Source organism: Cygnus olor, unplaced genomic scaffold (genome assembly GCF_009769625.2).
Source record: "Cygnus olor isolate bCygOlo1 unplaced genomic scaffold, bCygOlo1.pri.v2 S99, whole genome shotgun sequence".
Taxonomy (NCBI): Eukaryota; Metazoa; Chordata; class Aves; order Anseriformes; family Anatidae; genus Cygnus; species Cygnus olor.
The window spans coordinates 36,918-55,376 of NW_024429095.1; the positions used below are offsets into that span (position 1 = coordinate 36,918).

The 18,459-nt window shown below is 51.2% G+C and overlaps 3 protein-coding genes across 3 annotated transcripts; 2 read left to right on the forward strand and 1 right to left on the reverse strand.

The window, feature by feature from the left end:
* Positions 1-2,712: 2,712 nt before the first annotated feature.
* LOC121063192 (olfactory receptor 14C36-like) lies at positions 2,713-3,545 on the reverse strand. Its single transcript, XM_040543557.1, has one exon. The coding sequence runs from the start codon at positions 3,457-3,459 to the stop codon at positions 2,713-2,715; it is 747 nt and encodes a 248-aa protein (XP_040399491.1). The 5' UTR covers positions 3,460-3,545.
* Positions 3,546-7,930: 4,385 nt separating this feature from the next.
* LOC121063186 (olfactory receptor 14C36-like) lies at positions 7,931-8,851 on the forward strand. Its single transcript, XM_040543551.1, has one exon. It carries the CDS (start codon positions 7,931-7,933, stop codon positions 8,849-8,851), a length of 921 nt encoding a protein of 306 aa, XP_040399485.1.
* A 5,764-nt stretch (positions 8,852-14,615) lies between these two features.
* Positions 14,616-15,236, forward strand: LOC121063181 (olfactory receptor 14A16-like). Its single transcript, XM_040543540.1, has one exon. The coding sequence runs from the start codon at positions 14,616-14,618 to the stop codon at positions 15,234-15,236; it is 621 nt and encodes a 206-aa protein (XP_040399474.1).
* The last annotated feature ends 3,223 nt before the right edge of the window (positions 15,237-18,459 follow it).

The window sequence follows — 18,459 nt, forward strand, 5'->3', positions numbered from 1 at the left end:
CCTGAGAAGCCCCTGTTCAAACTGGCTGTGCCACAGCCACACACAAGCCTGGGCCCTTCCTGATCCTGGGCCGAGGCCAGGCTCCCCACAGCCAGCCCTCCTCAGGTCCTGACACTGCACGGATGGCTGATTTTGTCCAGGGTGCCCCATGCCAACACTCCCACGGCTCAGCTCTCCTCAAGGGGTACAAGAAAAAATTCCCGACTCTTTGGAGTCAGGGCTGGGATTGCCACACGCTGCCACAAGCAACTGGGGCCAGAAGCCAAAGGAGAGAAGGCTCTCAGTTAAAGGTTAATGGGTGCACGGTTAACAGTTGGACCTGATGATCTCAGAGATCTTTTCCAACCTAAGTGATTCCATGATTCTATCATGCTCCGAAAGCTTTTGCTTTGAGGTGAACAAGTGCAAGGGCGGTCTTCTCGGAGATGCCTGTTTGGGTATCATTTCAGCTCCTTCCAGCTGTTTGCTGTGAATAGGCCGTAGCTCAGAATGCAAAAATGAAACAGGAAATTGCAAAGTTGAAATGAGGTGAAAAATGAAGGTAAGGGCCCTTCTACAATTTCTGCTGCAGCAACTAAATCTCTGTACCCAAGCCTGGCACCAAGGCTGCTGCACCAGTCCCAGGCCTGAATGTCGATCCTCTGGTGATGCCAACCACCCCACCTCATATCCTGTGTGCTGCAGGGTTGCTGCAGAGGGTCTGGGACCTGGGCAGGAGCCCCAAGAGGACACAAGCGTCCATGGTGATGCTCAGAGGATCTGTGAATGTGTGTGTGAATCTAGAGAGTGTGTGCGTGTGTTCTTTCAGCTCTGGTGACATTTATGGTGGTGGGACATCTCCATCCCCAAGGGCGGGGCAGCCATTCCACCTCTGGGCTCTCAGTGTCCAGATCAGCTTTGCCGTTTTTTTGTTTGTTTGTTTGTTTTTTCTGGGCAGGGAGGAGGGCCTGCAGCCTTGCAAGACCAACAGCGTCGGGTTTTGATCTTCAGCTGAAGTCCCAGTTCCCTTAGCCCAACTAGTTAAGTGGTAAGCAAAAGAGCAGCAAGGACTCAAAGGGTTCCATGGAGTAATATGGCGATGCCAAAGAAAGCCAGGACAGGGAGAGACAATCAAGCATCGGGAATTTCTGTTATTTCTTGGGTTGTGGAGCAATGAATTCATAACCTCATCCCCATGGCCTTAATGGCAGAAGTTCTGATGGCTTGGAAAGGAGACCAGGGTTTGCTCCAGGTGTTTGGACTGCAGGGGATGACAGGGAGGTGCCTCAATCCCCCTTACCCCAGCATTGCTGGGAGCTGCTCCTTCCCACTCCCTGGAGCTGCCCCTGCTGGGAGCTGTGTCTCTGTGCCCACGTCTTCTCCCTGTCTGTGCTCCCAGACCCCATCCCACCTGCTGTGTGCTCAGCTCTGCCCTGCAGACTCCCCTAGCAGCAGGGCATGGTCCAGGAGCACTGCTGTTTATAGAGGGGTTATGCAGCAGGTGAGAGCAACCCTGCTAAACCTGGAAAGTTGCTATAGGTTCTCTAAGGCTTGGGTGTTTTCTTCGGATACTTCCAGATTTTTTCACCTCTCAGTGGAAGAGGTCTGGAGATTCAGCACCGTGTTCAGAACTGAGAGTTCCCATCTCAAAATTCTCACCTCACCAGCCAGCAGTAGAAAACAAAAAGCACACTCTCCTTCCCTTTCAGGTACACGGTGCCTCGATCTTCTTCAAAAATCCACTCATAAATGTTCTGAGGGTGGTGATGTGGAGCTGTGAGCAGCCTGTGCCATGCAGCAGCCTCTGGACAGCAGAAGGACCCTGCAGTGACCCTACGCTGGCTGTGCTCGTCAGGCTGGGAAGCTGACCTAGCCAGGTGGGTATCACTACTGCTCACAGAGCCCACCAGGGCTCTATGGAGGTGAAAAGTGCTTGGAGGGACTTTGGAGCATTTCCAAGGGCATTAGATATTCCAGGCGTGCCTCTAGATCCAGGCAGTGATACACCAGTGAGAGTGATGTGAATCCCTCTCCAGCCTCCCATCCCTCTGCTGGGTCCCCACTGCCTCCCCAGCAACCACAGAGTCCCCGTTTGCCTGGGGATACCTGGATCGAGTGATTTTCATAGAAGTGAGCACACCTGGAGTGATCTCTCACTTTGTGGAGAGCCATTCACTGCCCACCTGAGGCACATGTGTCCCCTGCAGATTCCCTCTTTTCCCATATTGTCCTCCTGATGGATGGGTGTCTTCCATGCCATTTGGGGAAACCCTGGATATGTCCCCCAGTGGCGCTCACCATCTCCACTGCCACTAGTCACCGTCACGTAAATCCTAAATCCAAACCTGTCTCTAGCGGGTCATGACGAGACAACGAGTTTTGTGCTCCCAAATACATGGATAAAAAGGCCCTTTTGGGGTCCTATTAGTTTTGGCACCAGCTTAGGAAGAAGAGCCCAGCCCAGTGCACATGAGAGAGCCCATGTTACTACAGAGATGGTACAAAAAGTCAGGTCTGAGCCCATGTTAGACAGACTTTTCCACAGCCTCCAGGTGCAAAAGAGCAGGTCAGTTCCTCAGATGTAGTGAGACAAATCCAATCATTTGTGTGGGAAAATGATAAGGAGAAATAACAACAGTAATGCAGTGAATAAACAAAGCTCTGGCCCAACATGGCGTTTGCAGGGAACAATTTCTGGAGACAGATGGGAAGCTTTAGCTCTTAAAAAAATGTCTATGGCATTACTTTCCTAATGGCATCCTTGATCTCCTGGTTCCTCATGCTGTAGAGGAGGGGGTTCAGTGCTGGAGGCACCACCGAGTACAGAAACGACACCACCAGATCCAGGGATGGGGAGGAAATGGAGGGGGGCTTCAGGTTTGCAAACACAACACTACTGATAAAGAGGGAGACAACAGCCAGGTGAGGGAGGCACGTGGAAAAGCCTTTGTGCTGGCCCTGCTGAGAAGGGATCCTCAGCACAGCCCTGAAGATCTGCACATGGGACAGCACAATGAAAACAAAACATGACAAAGCAAAAGAGGCACTAGCCACAACAAGCCTGACTTCTCTGAGGTAGGAGTCCGAGCAGGAGAGCTTGAGGATCTGGGGGATTTCGCAGAAAAATTGGTCCACAGCATTGCCATGGCAGAGAGGAAGAGAAAATGTACTGGAAGTGTGCAGGAGAGCATTGAGAACCCCCCTGCCCCAGGCAGCTGCTGCCATGGTGGCACAGGCTCTGCCGCCCAGGAGGGTCCCGTAGTGCAGCGGCTTGCAGATGGCCACGTAGCGGTCGTAGGCCATGATGGTGAGAAGGTAACATTCCCGTCCAGTGAAGAAGAGAAAGAGAAAGAGCTGGGCAGCACATCCCCAGTAGGAAATGGCCCTAGTGTGTCTCAGGGAATTGACCATGGATTTGGGGACAGTGGTGGAGATGGATCCCAGGTCGAGGAGGGCGAGGTTGAGGAGGAAGAAGTACATGGGGGTGTGGAGGCAGTGGTCGCGGGCTATGGCGGTGAGGATGAGGCCGTTGCCCAGGAGGGCAGCCAGGTGGATGCCCAGGAAGAGCCCGAAGTGCAGGAGCTGCAGCTCCCGCGTGTCTGCGAATGCCAGGAGCAGGAACTCGGTGATGGAGCTGCTGTTGGGCATCTGCTGCCTCTGGGCCCAGGGCTCTTTCCAAGGAGGAAAAGACAGGGACAAGTTAGGAGAGAAATCTCTGCTCACACCAAAGCCCTTTCTCTTTGACTCTCCTGTCGCACAGTTTTTTCTTCTTGGCAGGACCTTCTTGCAATTCCCTGGTTTGTGCTGGCCGAATGCGGCACGAGGAGCAGGGTCTCTGCCCGACGGCTCCCAAGGGGGCGGTTATGCTCTAACTCCAAGGGCACGTGGGAGCATGGGGGAGGCAGGGGCCACAACTGATATTTAGAGTGTCTCCAGGAAAATCACACTGACCACAGGAGGGTTTGCCATCAATTGCCCACCCGAATCCAAGGAAAGTCGGTTTCAGAGAGGATTTTTAAACAGACTGTATTTAATAAGGCCTTCCCTGTCCCCCTACATCTCACATGGGGTGTCTTCTCTGGAATCAGAAATCCTCAGCACTTCTGCTTCTCCCAGGTTGAACAGCCACAAGTGCTGAGAGGAAAAAGCATTCGTGGTGCAGAGCGAGGAGAGCTAGTCTGTCGTTCGGTATGCCTCCCAGCTTCCCTCTGCTTGCTCCTCTTTGAGATGAAGGGGGAACACATGCCTCTGTTACCCTGAGAAGAAAGCAGACACTGCTGAGAGCTCTGATGGGATGAACTGCAGATCCTTGCCAGGACTGGCCAAGTCCCAGACGTCTGGGACACCTCATTGCCATGGCCACATCTGCATGGGCAGTGCCCAACCTACCACCGCAACTCCCCACCCCAGCCCTGAGAGCACGAACAAGAGCAGCACAGGCAGCAGGAGGGAAAAGAGGAAACACGGCGATGGGCTAGCCAAGAGAGGCGAGCAGGGAGACTGCAGGCACTCAGGAAAGCCTCCCCCTTTGCCAGCTGTGCACGCCTCCCAGCTGGTGGCATTGCAGGGCAGCCCCTCTCTGTCCCTTTGCTCTGCCGAAGGAAATGGGCATGTGTCAGGAGAGAGGCACCTCTGCTGTGCCGGAGCTGGGGCTGCTCCTGCCCTGGAAGCCCCAGCTGTGAGAGCAGAGGCTTTGCTGGCTGGGAGAGGAGAGCAGGGGGCTTGCTCAGAGCAAGGGGGCTGCACTGCAGGAGGTGACAGGCAGCAGGTAAAATCCACCCTCCCCAGCAGTTCTGACACTAGTTCCTTCCCACTGCCCACCCATGCTGCTGGCTGGCGCTGTCCCTGCCAGGATCTGTTTCCCTGCCACCATCTCAGCTCCCTGTCCAAGCTCCCAGACCGCATCCTACGCACTGCATGCTCAGCTCTGCCCTGCAGGTACCTCCCCGGGACGGGGCACTGCACAGGGACAGCTTCGTGCTTGCAGGCGCTAAACAGCAGGTCAGACCAGCCCTGATGAAACTGGGAAGGTGACGCTGGTGTTATTTCCAGGTTGGTGGGTGGTGAAGGCATTTCCTAATATTCTTGGTTGTCCTCATGATGGCGGTGTAGGAGCCTCAGCCCCTTTTCTAAACCTCACAGCTCTATTTCGGTTCCCATCAAGAGAAACAAGTGAAAACTGAAAGCACAGCTACGAGGGAAGCACGGAGTCAAGCTGAAAAGGCTGCCTCGATCATACTTACGAAAAGTCTTCTTGGAAATGCGCTGAGGGTGAGCTGAAGCTCTGAGCAGATCCATAATCTATGGGAAGTGCAAATTTAGGGCATCCGTCTGTGCATTACATCCCTATTGCCCTGCAGCCAGAGACTTACCGTATGAGTGGGTGTCAAGGTTCCTCCCACAGTGAGCTCTAAATTGTATTCCAAGTTCAGAAAGCTTTTAATCTCTGGCTGTCTCCTCTTCCATTGCCCCTTCCAAGGCAGTGTCCCCAGCCCTGCTGCAATGTGCAGAGGAGCTGCTCCTGGGCAGAGCTGTCTCTCTGCAGAGTTGCCAACTTGCCGGGAACTCCCTCTGTCCCAGGAGCCTGGCTGAGATCAGGAGCAGCTGCCCAGCCCAAGGCATCATTTTCTTTCCCCTCCCTGCTTCCCCCACACTTGCTTGAGCTGTCCCTGGAGCTTTTCTTGTCCCATCGTGAGACAGTGACAGGCAACCATCTCCTTTACCCAGGATGAGAGAAGGGGGTCAGCTGAGTCAGTATTGCAGGTTTGTAGGCTGGTAGACTGCTATTTCCCGTATTGACCACAAACCCAGTGGAGGTTGGAGTCGTCTTGCCTTGGTTCAGGTGTGCACAAAATAGGCACCTGCATGTGCACAAAATAGGCACCTGCATGTGAACTGCGTGTCTTAGCTCCCATTGGAATTAATGGAAATGGAGGCCACGAACTCCTGATAAACTTTGAGGCGCCAGAGGTGGTCCAAGATATAAGCAGGTAACTGCAAGCTGAGGTGGACCGATGTGGAGAGGCAGGGCACCGTGTGAGGGTGTCGTCCTGGAGCCTTGTGGGGAATGTCTTCTGCCAACTGAAATGACAGCAGGTGCCCAAGTTGAGGATAATTGATCAAGTTCCTGCTCAGTATGTTCGCAGAAGCCCGTTGCAGTATTCAGCTGACTCAGTGGGGTAAGGGAGCCCACAGAATCACAGAATAGTTTGGGTTGGAAAGGTCCCTAAAGATCATATAAATTATTTGAAATTATATCGTATAATAATTTCTTTGAAATGATATCCCCCTGCCATGAGAAGGGACACCTTTCACTAGACCAGGTTGCTCAAAGCCCCATCCAGCCTGGCCTTGAACACTTCTAGGGATGGGGCATCCACAACTTCCCTGGGCAACCTCTTCCAGTACCTCACCACCCTCAGAGTAAAGAACTTTTTTCTAATGTCTAATCTAAATCTACCCTCTTTCAGTTTAAAACCATCACCCCTTGTCCTATCACTACCCTCGTTGATGAAAAGTCCCTCCCCAACTTTCCTGTAGGCCCCCTTTAGGTACTGGAAGGCTGCTATAAGGTCTCCCTGGAGCCTTCTCTTCTCCAGGCTGAAGAACTCCAACTCCCTCAGCCTGTCTTCATAGATCAGGTGCTCCAGCCCCTTGGTCATCTTTGTGTCCCTCCTCTGGACTCGTTCTAATATGTCATGTCATTCTTATACTAGGGGCCCCAGAGCTGAATGCAGTACTCGAGGTGTGGCCTCAGCAGAGCCGAGTACAGAGGAACTTCCTTAGTCCTGCTGGCCACACCATTCCCGATACAAGCCAGGATGCTGTTGGCCTTTCTGGCCACCTGGCTCCTATTCAGCCGGCTACTGATAAATACCCCTAGGTCACTTTCCAACTGGCAGCTTTCCAGCCACTGCGCCCAGCCCGTAGCGCTGCATGGGGTTGTTGTGCCCCAAGTGAAGCTGAAGGCTCCCATGAGAACTGGTCTTGCTGCAGAAGACTGAGACAAAGGCGGCAGTAAGCACCTCAGCCTTTTCCTCATCCCTTGTCACTGTATTTCCTTCCACATCCAATAAAAGACGAAGATTCTCCTTAGTCCTCCTTTTTTGTTTATGTATTTAAAAAAGCACTTATTTTCTTTAACAGCAATAGCAGACTGAGTTCCAGTGACCTACCCCTTCTTCCAGCGGTCATAAACACTCCTTTTCTTCCTGAGATCTAGCCTCAACTCTCTGTTCAGCCAGGCCTGTCTTATTCCACGCCGGCTCATCTTTTGGCACATGGGAACAGCCTACTCCAAGAACAATGTTGTGGTGCAACAGGTCCCCCAGAAGGAGATTGGATCCAACCATGGCTTTGTGTTTCAAGGAACCATCAGGGAGCATGGAGTCCTTGTCAATAAAGGCAGGAAGATGTTCAGGTGAGAGCAATGTGGGAAAGAAGGGTGAATGTCTACATCCAACAGGGAAAGAGGCACAGGTTTGAGAATCCATAAAACAGCCTGGTGTGGAGAGGATCAAGGGCTGTGGCAAGGCTAAAAGCCCCCACAGAGCCAAGGTCTTTGGCTCCTTGTCTATGGCTGTTGTCTCTGCCACTGAGTCTTACGAGAAGACGTCTTAGCCTTCAAGCTCTTGGGCCTCATTGTGGTACAGTGTGTGAACACTGAGAAGCTCTTTGATATTGTGAGTGGATTTAATTTGAGATCACCCCATGTTCCCATCAACCTACTGCTGTACAGGACTGACCCACAGATGAATCCCTGCTCTGTCTGCCCACCTCAGCCAGGACATGCTACAGTTAATCAAGGGAGCCGCAAGAAGGTCTTTGAAAGGAGAGAGATACTTTGGGAGACTTCTGGGAGAAATGGAATAGGATTTTTTCAGAGGAACCTCTCCTAACTTGTTATTGCTTTTTCCTCCTTGTAAATGTCCCCCATGCCCAGAAGAAGCAGATGTCCAACAGCAGCTCCATCACTGAGTTCCTCCTGCTGGCATTCGCAGACACGCGGGAGCTGCAGCTGCAGCTCCTGCACTTCGGGCTCTTCCTGGGCATCTACCTGGCTGCCCTCCTGGGCAACGGCCTCATCCTCACCGCCGTAGCCTGCCACCACCGCCTCCACACCCCCATGTACTTCTTCCTCCTCAACCTCGCCCTCCTCGACCTGGGCTGCATCTCCACCACTGTCCCCAAAGCCATGGCCAATTCCCTGTGGGACACCAGGGCCATTGCCTATGCAGGGTGTACTGCCCAGGTCTTCTTTTTATTATTCTTTTTTGGTGCAGAGTATTCTGTCCTCACCATCATGGCCTATGACCGCTACGTGGCCATCTGCAAGCCCCTGCACTACGGGACCCTCCTGGGCGGCAGAGCCTGTGCCACCATGGCAGCAGCTGCCTGGGGCAGTGGTTTCCTCTATGCTCTCCTGCACACTGCCAATACATTTTCTCTTCCTCTCTGCCATGGCAATGCTGTGGACCAATTTTTCTGCGAAATCCCCCAGATCCTCAAGCTCTCCTGCTCAGACTTCTACATGAGGGAAGCTGGGCTTCTTGTGGTCATTGTCTGTATAGCCTTTGGTTGTTTTGTTTTCATTATGCTGTCGTATGTGCAGATGTTCAAGGTTGTGCTGAAGATGTCCTCTGAGCAGGGACGGCACAAAGCCTTTTCCACGTGCCTCCCTCACCTGGCTGTGGTCTCCCTATTTATTAGTACTGGGATTTTTGCCTACTTGAAGCCCCCCTCTATCTCCTCCCCATCCCTGGACCTAGTGATGGCAGTTCTGTACTCGGTGGTGCCTCCAGCACTGAACCCCCTCATCTACAGCATGAGGAACCAGGAGATCAAGGATGCCCTCAGAAAACTGATGAAATAAAGTTTTTCAGAAGCAATGAACTTCCCAGCTTCTGCATTAGACTCATAACGTGGCTCATTAAAGGCACAGCTCCTATTGTAATGTATTTATGGGTACTGTCATTTCTGGTTTTATTTTGCTTTGTTTTCAGTGTTTATTTTATCTGTGGTTTCATTCTCCTGATGCTGTGCACTAAAATGTCATTAGGATTTTGACATTGTTATGTCATCGTACAACTGGTTGCCTGTTAGCAAGCTGTGGATGCATCTTCCTTGGAAGTGTTCAGATCATCAGGCTGGATGGGACTTTGTGCCACACGGTCCGGTGGAAGCTGTCCCTTTCCCATGACAGGGAGGTTGGAACTAGATTCTCTTTAGAGGTCCCTTCCAACCCAAAACATTCTGTGAGTCTCTGATTCTTCATCCCCTTTCTAACTCAGTGTGTACCTGTCTAGTGGAGCCCAGAGACTCCGTCCATGAGGAGTCTTGGTGAATTTAAACAAAATAAAGGACCCTTCACTGACTTGTTCTGACTTCCCTCTTGTGAGCCCTTTTCTGGAGCTGAGAGCACTGCCTGTGTGCAGAGGTGGAGGGAAAGAGAGTCCCAGCACAGCAGCAGTGGATAGTAGTCTGTGGGATGAACAAGGCTTGGTAGTCTCATGGCATCGTCCCTAATACGAGCCCCTGGTAGGCAACACACCTCTCTTGGGAATGGATCAGGCTGGCAGATGGGTGTCTCAGCACCTCTCAGAAGAGAGAGAGGAACTTTCACCTGTCACCTTTTCTTGGTTGCATAGCTTGTTACACGGGGAGTAGATGAGGATGGGCTAGTTGGGACCAGTGTCTCCCTTGACACCATGGGTCATAGAATCATAGAAAGGCTCAGGTTGGAAGGGAGCTTAAAGATCATCTAACTCCAACCCCCTCCATGGGCAGGGATGCCACCCATGAGATCAGGTTGGCCAAGACCCCATCCAGCCTGGCCTTGAACACCTCCAGGGATGGGGCATCCACAACTTTTCTTGGTAACCTGTTCCAGGGCCTCACTAACCTTACAGTGAAGAATTTTGTCCAAATATCTAATGTAAACCATGAGATGACATTCAGAGTTGTCTTCCAACCGAGTTATTGCATGATTCAATGACTCTTTCCCTTCGAGGGCTCTTTGAATCATGAATAGGCAGAGGAAGAAGGAAAAAAAAAAAAGCAAACAACAAACAAACAAACAAACAAACAAACCAGAGGCTGAAGTAGGAACATAAGATGTGAGAGCTGTCTTGATGTCGGCTGGGATAGAGTTCTTTTTCTTCATAGAGGCTCACACAATGCTATGTTTTGGATTTAGGATGAAAATAGTGATGATAACAGAGCTCTGTTTTAGTTGTTGCAGGGCAGTGCTCACACAGAGGCAAGGACTTTTCTGCTTCTCGTGCTGCCCTGCCAGCAAGGAAGATGACGGTGCAGCAGGAGCTGAGGGGGGGGGGGGTACACGGCCAGGACAGCTGACCCAAACTGACCAAAGGCATATTCCATATGATATGACACCACGGTCAGCAGTAAAAGCTGGGGTAAAGAAGGAGGAGGGGGTGAGGGGTGGTCAGGGTGATGGCATTTGTCTTCCCAAGAACCTGTTACACGTGATGAGCCCTGCATTTCCTGGAAGTGGCTGGACAGCTGCCTGCCGGTGGGAAGTAGTGAATGAATTCCTTCTTTGCTTTGCTTGCACGCACGGCTTTTGCTTTACCTAGTGAACTGCCTTTATCTCCGTTACTGGTTTGTAACAGCCAGCAGAATGTCACTCACATTGGCTCCTCTCCTCCTCACTCACAAAAGCTAACCCAACCTGTTGTCAATTGCACAGAGGAGCTCCATGCATCTGAGCTTCACCTTCACCTTCTCATCTTCCCTGACACTCTCTCTGGCAGAGCCTGTATCCCTCCACTTCAGCACCGCAGGTGGCCAAGATGTGTGATCACATCCCTTAATCCAAATTCCAATGTCCCTTCACCCAAAATCATCACTGTTCTGGGACAAGCCATGGGGCTCCAGCTCCTCCTGGCTGCACACATTTGGGCTGCAGCACCTCAGCTGTGGCACGGGGCTGAGCACACACCTGTGGCAGGGCAAGAGAGCCCAGGGCTGTGGTGCAGAGCAGGGTCCCTGCTATGCCCCAGGGGCTGTGAGCATGGGCAGGGAGGACCATGTGACTCCTCCAGACACTGCAGCGAGTGGAGCTGGGATATCGGGACACCCCAGCTTTGGGACATCCAGCAGTATCTTTGGGGTGTCTTCCTGAGCTGCAGGCTGCTCTCCAGCAGGATACATCTCTCTCGTTGCACCTCTGTGTTATCAAGGTGCCTCATGGAGAAGACACCTCAATGCTAAGGACATGTAAATGCTGCTGGATGTCTGCGTGTGGGCAGCTGGAATGAGGCCTCTGCATCCCGGGCTAGAAGAGCTGAGGCCCTCCTCAGGTACCCTAAGAAAAGTTGATGACTCTGTTAAACTGCACTTTGACCCTTGCTTCTCTGCTCTCAGTTGTATCCAGTGTCTTATCAGGGTAACACCTGAGTGCAATTATCCTCCAGCTTAAAGAGGTGTGATTGTAGAGGCCTGTTCCTTCACTTGCATGCAGTTTTTGCTTTACCTGTTTAGTTTCCTTAGACTCAACTCACTTCCCCCTCCTACCCTTTTGCTTCTATCCCCCATCCTGCTGGGGGGAGCCATCGGCAGCCGTGTGGTCGCAGAATCACAGAATGGCTGAGGTTGGAAGGGACTTCTGAAGATCACCCAGTCCAACCCCCCTGCCAGGCAGGATCCCCTAGAGCACCTTGCCCAGGATGGCATCCGGGTGGGTTTTGAATATCCCCAGAGAAGGAGATTCCACAACCTCTCTGTGGTGCTTAGCTGCCTACTGGGATTAATCCAGAATGGTCCCTTTTGATGCCCAGCATGGGGCTCCGTGGGTTTGAGATGACAACAGATATGATTGGAGTCTGGTAACCTGAATTAACATCTGCTGTTATAGCTCTTCAGCAATGAATTGGCAGGCTCCTTTTCTTGACATAAGGCTTGCTTGCCCTATGTTCGTTAGTGGCTACTTTTGCTTTTGTTGTTTGCTGTTCCCCTTATCATTTGGCTCTGGTGTGCCCAGGAATGTTCTGATAGCAGCACTGGCCATGTACCTGGGCTGTCAGATGGCCAGGGCATTGCTGCTCTTGTGCTGCTGTAATGGACAGGCTGGAACTCGCAGGGGTACTTGAGTCAGAGGGACTGTAGCCTATGGATAAGTCCACACGGGGACGTGTCCACCCCAAAGGGTCTATGGCAATGGATATGTCCACAGTGCAGAAGGTACTTCCCTGAAGGCATATTGGCCCAAGGGTATGTCCACACTGGGGCAGGTACATCTGGAAGCCTCTAAGGCTGTTAATAATGCCGTGCCAGAAAACACAGAAGAGTGTGTGGCTGTGAATTAATCCGTGCTGAAGCACTCTGATGACCATGGAATAAGGCCACGGTAAATAGGCTCACCCTGAAGTGACTGTGGCCATGGACGAGTCCACACTGTGCCTAGTACACCACTGAGGGCACCACTTCCTGTCTCTGGACACATCAAGGATAAGAGGGTCATTAGGGGCAGTCAACATGGCTTCACCAAGGGGAAGTCGTGCTTGACCAACCTGATAGCCTTTTATGAGGACATAGCCAGGTGGATAGATGATGGTAAGGCAGTGGATGTGGTCTATCTTGATTTCAGCAGTGTTTGACACCGTCTCCCACAGCATCCTAGCAGCTAAACTGAGGAAGTGTGGTCTGGACGATCAGGTAGTGAGGTGGATTGTGAACTGGCTGAAGGGAAGAAGCCAGAGGGTTGTGGTCAATGGGACATCCCCAGGGAGCCTGAGGGGGCTGCAAAGGTCATGTATTGGGCTGGGTCTCTGCTGCTGAGCTGAGTCAGGCTCCTGGGACCGAGGGAGCTCCTGGCAAGTGGGCAGTGCTGCAGAGAGACAGCTCTGCCCAGGAGCAGCTCCTCTGCACTGCACAGCAGGGCTAGGGGCACTGCCTGCAGGCACAGAGGGAAGATGAGCAAGGCAGAAGGGGAATAAAGGCAGTCGGGATGGTGAGAGCAGAGATGAGCTCATCGCAGGAGGAATCTTTGCAGACCTTTACACGGTAAGTCTCTTGCCACAGGACAATGCAGTTCCTTGAAGTGTCTCCTAGACCTGGCACATCTCTCCGTGGGCAGGACCTGTCAGGGTGTCTCTCATGGTTTCTGCAGCGTGGAGGAGGACGTGCAAGAGAAAGTAAAGACTGGGTTTACCAGAAAATGTAGGAGTCTGCTTTGGATTTTCTCCTTTTGGGTGGCTGAGCGGGCAGTGGAAGATGGAATTCCTTTCTCCATTCTGGAGAAGTCACTGAAACTCCAGTTCTTGCTAGCATGTGTCTGAGCATCTCCTTAGCGTCCGCACACAAAGAAATGTTTTTTTTTGCACAGTGCTCTGATGCCAGAAGATGTCTTCAAGGCAGAGCTGAGTGGGTGGGATGGATTCTGTGAGCCTGGGCAGGGAGGAGACATGGGGACAGAGAAGCAGCCGGCAGCAGGGACAGTTTCAGGCAGCAGAGAGCAATGCCACCACTCGGCATCACTCTGCTCAGCTGCACTGGAAAAGAGAGAAAAGTTTGCAATAAAGTTTTGCAAAACCAGAGGTTTTCTGCCCCATCATAGGAAGTGACCTTAGTGGCTGTAAGGATATAAATTTGAAATAATTGGTTAATAAAAACCTTCTTCTCCAGATCATCTTCTGGAGGCCAGGTTTTGAAGGTAGTGAACCGTTCCTCCCAGTGCTGGGTGTTACTTCAACACGGGAGGGTGTGAACACAAGGTCCCATTCTCCCTCACGTAGACACTGCAGATGTAATGCAAATGTAAAAATTCAAGTGAGAAAGAATCTGTTTTGGCAGTAAGTGACAGATGCAGACTGTTCAGAAGGGCAGAGTTGGAGGAGCTGAGTCTCTCCCAGGGCTCTGCCCTCTGCGAGGCAGCTGGCTGCATGCTAACCCCACCTCACTGCACTAAAGAGGGACAGTTCTCACAAGGTCACTGCAGCAAATACTTTTCACTTGTCTAAAGGCAGCCAATGCTGGGAAATCCTAAGGAAAAAAATGGGCTGTTTGTCACCACGGAAGTGAAGTGGGATTGACTTGGTTGGAGTCCACGGGCAGAGCCCCTGCTGCTCGTGATGTATGGAGCAGCACAAAACTGAGCTGTCAAAACAGAGCTGAAGAAAGGTCCCAAGGACAAAGAGAAGCCCTTGTGGGAAAACTTATATGGGAAATGGCATAGAATTAGCACAAAGAAGTCTGCCCTAACTTGCCTATATCTTCTCTTTCAACAATTCCTTCTAACCAAATGTTTTTTTGAGACTAGAGAGAAAAAAATGCCCAACAGCAGCTCCATCACCGAGCTCCTGCTCCTGGCATTCGCAGACACGCGGGAGCTGCAGCTCCCGCACTTCGGGCTCTTCCTGGGCATCTACCTGGCTGCCCTCCTGGGCAACGGCCTCATCCTCACCGCCGTAGCCTGCCACCACCGCCTCCACACCCCCATGTACTTCTTCCTCCTCAACCTCGCCCTCCTCGACCTGGGCTGCATCTCCACCACTCTCCCCAAAGCCATGGCCAATTCCCTGTGGGACACCAGGGCCATTTCCTACGCAGGATGTGCAGCCCAGGTATTTTTGTTTCTTTTCTTGATGACAGCAGAGTATTCTGTCCTCACCATCATGGCCTATGACCGCTACGTGGCCATCTGCAAGCCCCTGCACTACGGGACCCTCCTGGGCGGCAGAGCCTGTGCCACCATGGCAGCAGCTGCCTGGGGCTATGGGTTTATCAATGCTGTCCTGCACACAGCCAATACATTTTCTCTTCCTCTCTGCCAAGGCAATGCTGTGGACCAGTTCTTCTGTGAAATCCCCCAGATCCTCAAGCTCTCCTGCTCAGACTCCTCCATGAGGGAAGCTGGGCTTCTTGTGGCTAGTGTCTGCATAGTCTTCATGTATTTTGTTTTCATCCTGGTGTCCTATGTGCAGATCTTCAGGGCCGTGCTGAGGATCCCCTCTCAGCAGGGCCGGCACAAAGCCTTTTCCACGTGCCTCCCTCACCTGGTCATCGTCTCCCTGTTTCTTAGCACTGCCATGTTTGCCTGTCTGAAGCCTTCCTCCGTCTCCTCCCCAGCTCTAATTCTGATGGTGTCATTTATATACTCGGTGGTGCCTCCAGTGGTGAACCCTCTCATCTATAGCATGAGAAATAAGGAAATCAAGAATGGTATAAAGAAAGTGATTTCATGGACATTTCTCAAGGGCAATAAACATCCTACCTTTCTTGACAAACGTCTGTGACAAATCTTAGTATCCGATTGCTGTCCTTTCCTTGGTTTGTCTTATTATTATACTTGTTATTATTGTTATTATTTTTGTTCTTATTGTTATTACTGGTAATTATTTTCTAGCATATTATAATACATACTATTATGTTATAATATAATATGATAATTATTGCTGGTAATTATCTTATTTTTATTGCTGTTCTGATTGTTATTGCCTGATGCTTCCGCAGCCAGCTCCTTACCTGCCTTCCTGTCTGTCCTTTCCTATAATTCTCCCTGGAGATTTTCCACTGAGGCGGGGCATGGCTGAAAATGGACTTCAGTAGAGGCAACTTGGACTTAACAGAGAGCTGAGGAATATATTTTATTTTGTAATCGGATCTCTCTTTATCATTTTTTTTCCTTCTTTTTGTTCTGGTAAGACAGAGGAACCCTGTGTCTGTGTGCAGCCAGTTCTACAAACAAAGCAGGTGGAAATTGGTGCAGAAACATTCAGTGGTAGCCTTGGGTGGGAAAAGCTCTGATTTTAACAGGACTAATGGAAATCCCAGGTGACTGATAGGAGAAATGGCAGATGGGGGAGCTTGGGTGAAGACTGCCTATCCAGTGTCTGACAAAAAGGATCTTGTTTTTCCTACCTATTCAGATTTCATCATGCAACACTCTGGATCAATATGAATTGGAGATGGTTGAGATTGCATATTCCCTAAGTGGAAAAATAAAGAAAAATGAAAATAGAAGAAAATTTCTTGTTATTTATTTTGGAAATCTTCTCGGTTAGACTACAGTCATGGATTCTCTCTAATCAACCACACAAGAGCAGAAGAATTAGGGTAAGTTACGCAGAGGCTTGTCTTGTTAGGGCATTGTGCATTTTCATGAGCTCTCTGGTGCCAAGTTCCTGAACTGCAGCTACTGAAGGAAGACTGAAGAAGCCTCTGAGGAAGGCAGGCACAAACCTCTATGTTAGTGGCTTTCCTGAGGGCCACCACCGATGATGAAGCCATGAAAGGATGCGCTCTGGAGCTGGATTAAACTGGCCATGAAAGGATGTGTCCTGGAGTTGGATTAAACTGGAGAGAGGCAAGAAGGCTGCAAGTCTTTAAGCAAACAGTGTCCCCTCATGACTGTTGATTGCACAGGCAACAGTAATAGATGAGCAAAGACATCTTTATTTCTGGGGGAGTCCCAGCCCCACCAAGGCCCTCAGCCATCCACACCACAGGCTCTCCCATGCTGTCCCATGCCTGCAAACAGTTCTCCTGCAGGCTTTGACCACTATCGTGCTTACGTACCTCACTCTGACTCTGCCATCTCCCAAGTTTTAAGCACCCCCAACCCCTCCACCCACCTTTTCCTTCCAACACAAAGCTTTGGTCTTCTGGGGATTTGCCATAGCTCGTGAGTTCCACACTACTTGCCCAGCTTTTTATCAAAGGTCTCCTAATGCTCCTCAGTCACCTGAGATGTCCCAGCCCCACGCTTGCTTCCTCAATTTAACTCTCTGTCCTAGAAGTGAACTCCACACCCTCTTTCCTCTGCCGCCCTAACATAACGTTCAAATGGTTCCATCTCTGCATGGCCACTCCATGCTCTTTCAGACCTTCTTCCTGCCTGTAACACACTCACTGCTCTGCACACCCCCAATCTTGCCCTGATGTCCCCCATGTCTCACCAACCTTCCCTTCCTCCCCTGAAGGAGTGGGACCTCACCTCAGGAGGTTTTTGCATGGATGTGCTTATTAAAACCTTCATGGCTCCTTTCCAGAGCTCGGAGGGCATGTTCCTGTCTGTAATACATCTTTGATCTGTCCAGACAGAGTTAATTCTATTCATATTACCTGTACGGTGCAGTGTTTTGGCTTTCTAACCTGTGCTGATAACACACCGGTGATCTATCTATTGCTGAGCAGCTCTTACAGACCTACAAGGACTTCTTTCTTTGTCACTCTGCCCCCACCAGCAAGTCTGGTAGTTGCTAAGGCACTGGGTGGAGGTGGGGATACAGCCAGGACAAATGACCAGAGGGAAGTTCATGCCACATTATATCATGTTCAGCAATAAAACTGTGGCAGTCTTTCCAAGGAAATTGCTGCTCAGAGACTGGCTGGGCATCAATCTGCTGGTGGGAGGTGGTTTGCGATTGCTTTTTCATAATCCTTTTCCTTTCCTCTTTCCTTCTCCTTCTCCTTCTCTTTCATCCGGTGCGTACTTAGTGGCCGTCTCGGGCCAACAAGGAGGAGGCTGACTATGGTCCAAGGAAGCAGAGGCCAGTGAAATTCTAGGATCCCTGGTCTCCAGTCCTGGACATCCCCACCACCTCTCCCCAGGCCACCACGAGAGTCCTGGCCCAGTGACACAGCAGCCTGCCCTGAGCGGATGCCTTCAGAAATAGGTTTCTCTTTGTCACTTTTTCCTCTCCGCAGGCACAGAATGCTCCTTTGCTCTTGTTCAGGGACATCCATGCTCCCCAGATAGCCATTCCCAGAGGAGTATGTCCATGCTGGCCTGAACCTCCCTGGTTCCTTCCCCATACTCCTATCAGGACCACAGTCTGGTGGTGCTGTGCTGCAGAGCGAGGGCTGTGGTGCCCTGGGGCCACAGGGTGACCCTGCACTGGCTGTACTGGTCAGGGTGGGAAGCAGACTCAGCCAGATGGAAATCACTCCTGCTATGCCCCTTTTCATCTTCCACAATGTCTCAGCAGCCTAGGGTGTTGCTTGGCAGGACCATGGGGTATGTCTAATGACACAAGAGGCAGGCGAGTTCTGCACTAGATCTAGTCTGTGGAGTTTGAAAGGTGGTACCCTGAATTACCCTTTGGTCTTATGTGTCCCCTTTGGTCTTATGTGCCCTTGCCTGCTGGTTCCTCATAGCCTGTCCTGGCATTGTAGAGCCCTCATTAGCCTATGAGCTCCTCAGGTTCACCTTTCCTTTGGGGCACTCCACCTTAGATGGTCACTTATTCTGTGGAGTGCCACTCACCGCCCACCCAGATCCGCATGTTGTCCCTAGAGATCCTCTGATATCTCCTGGCAGCTTCAGACACCTTTCCAGGATGGCATCTGCCAGCAGCCCTACTGCAGGGAGGACAGAACTTGGCATATAAGTCAAAGACCATCGCCTCGTTTTGCCTAGGATAGAGTTAATTTTCCTCCTAGTAGCTGGTATGGTGCTGTGTTTGGGATTTAGGATGACAATAATGTTGATAACACCCTGATGTTATCAGTGAAAAT

Bases quoted from the DNA above. Each gene is read 5' to 3' on its own strand.
- LOC121063181 (XM_040543540.1), top strand. From the start codon at position 14,616: ATGGCCTATGACCGCTACGTGGCCATCTGCAAGCCCCTGCACTACGGG.
- LOC121063186 (XM_040543551.1), top strand. From the start codon at position 7,931: ATGTCCAACAGCAGCTCCATCACTGAGTTCCTCCTGCTGGCATTCGCA.
- LOC121063192 (XM_040543557.1), bottom strand. From the start codon at position 3,459: ATGTACTTCTTCCTCCTCAACCTCGCCCTCCTCGACCTGGGATCCATC.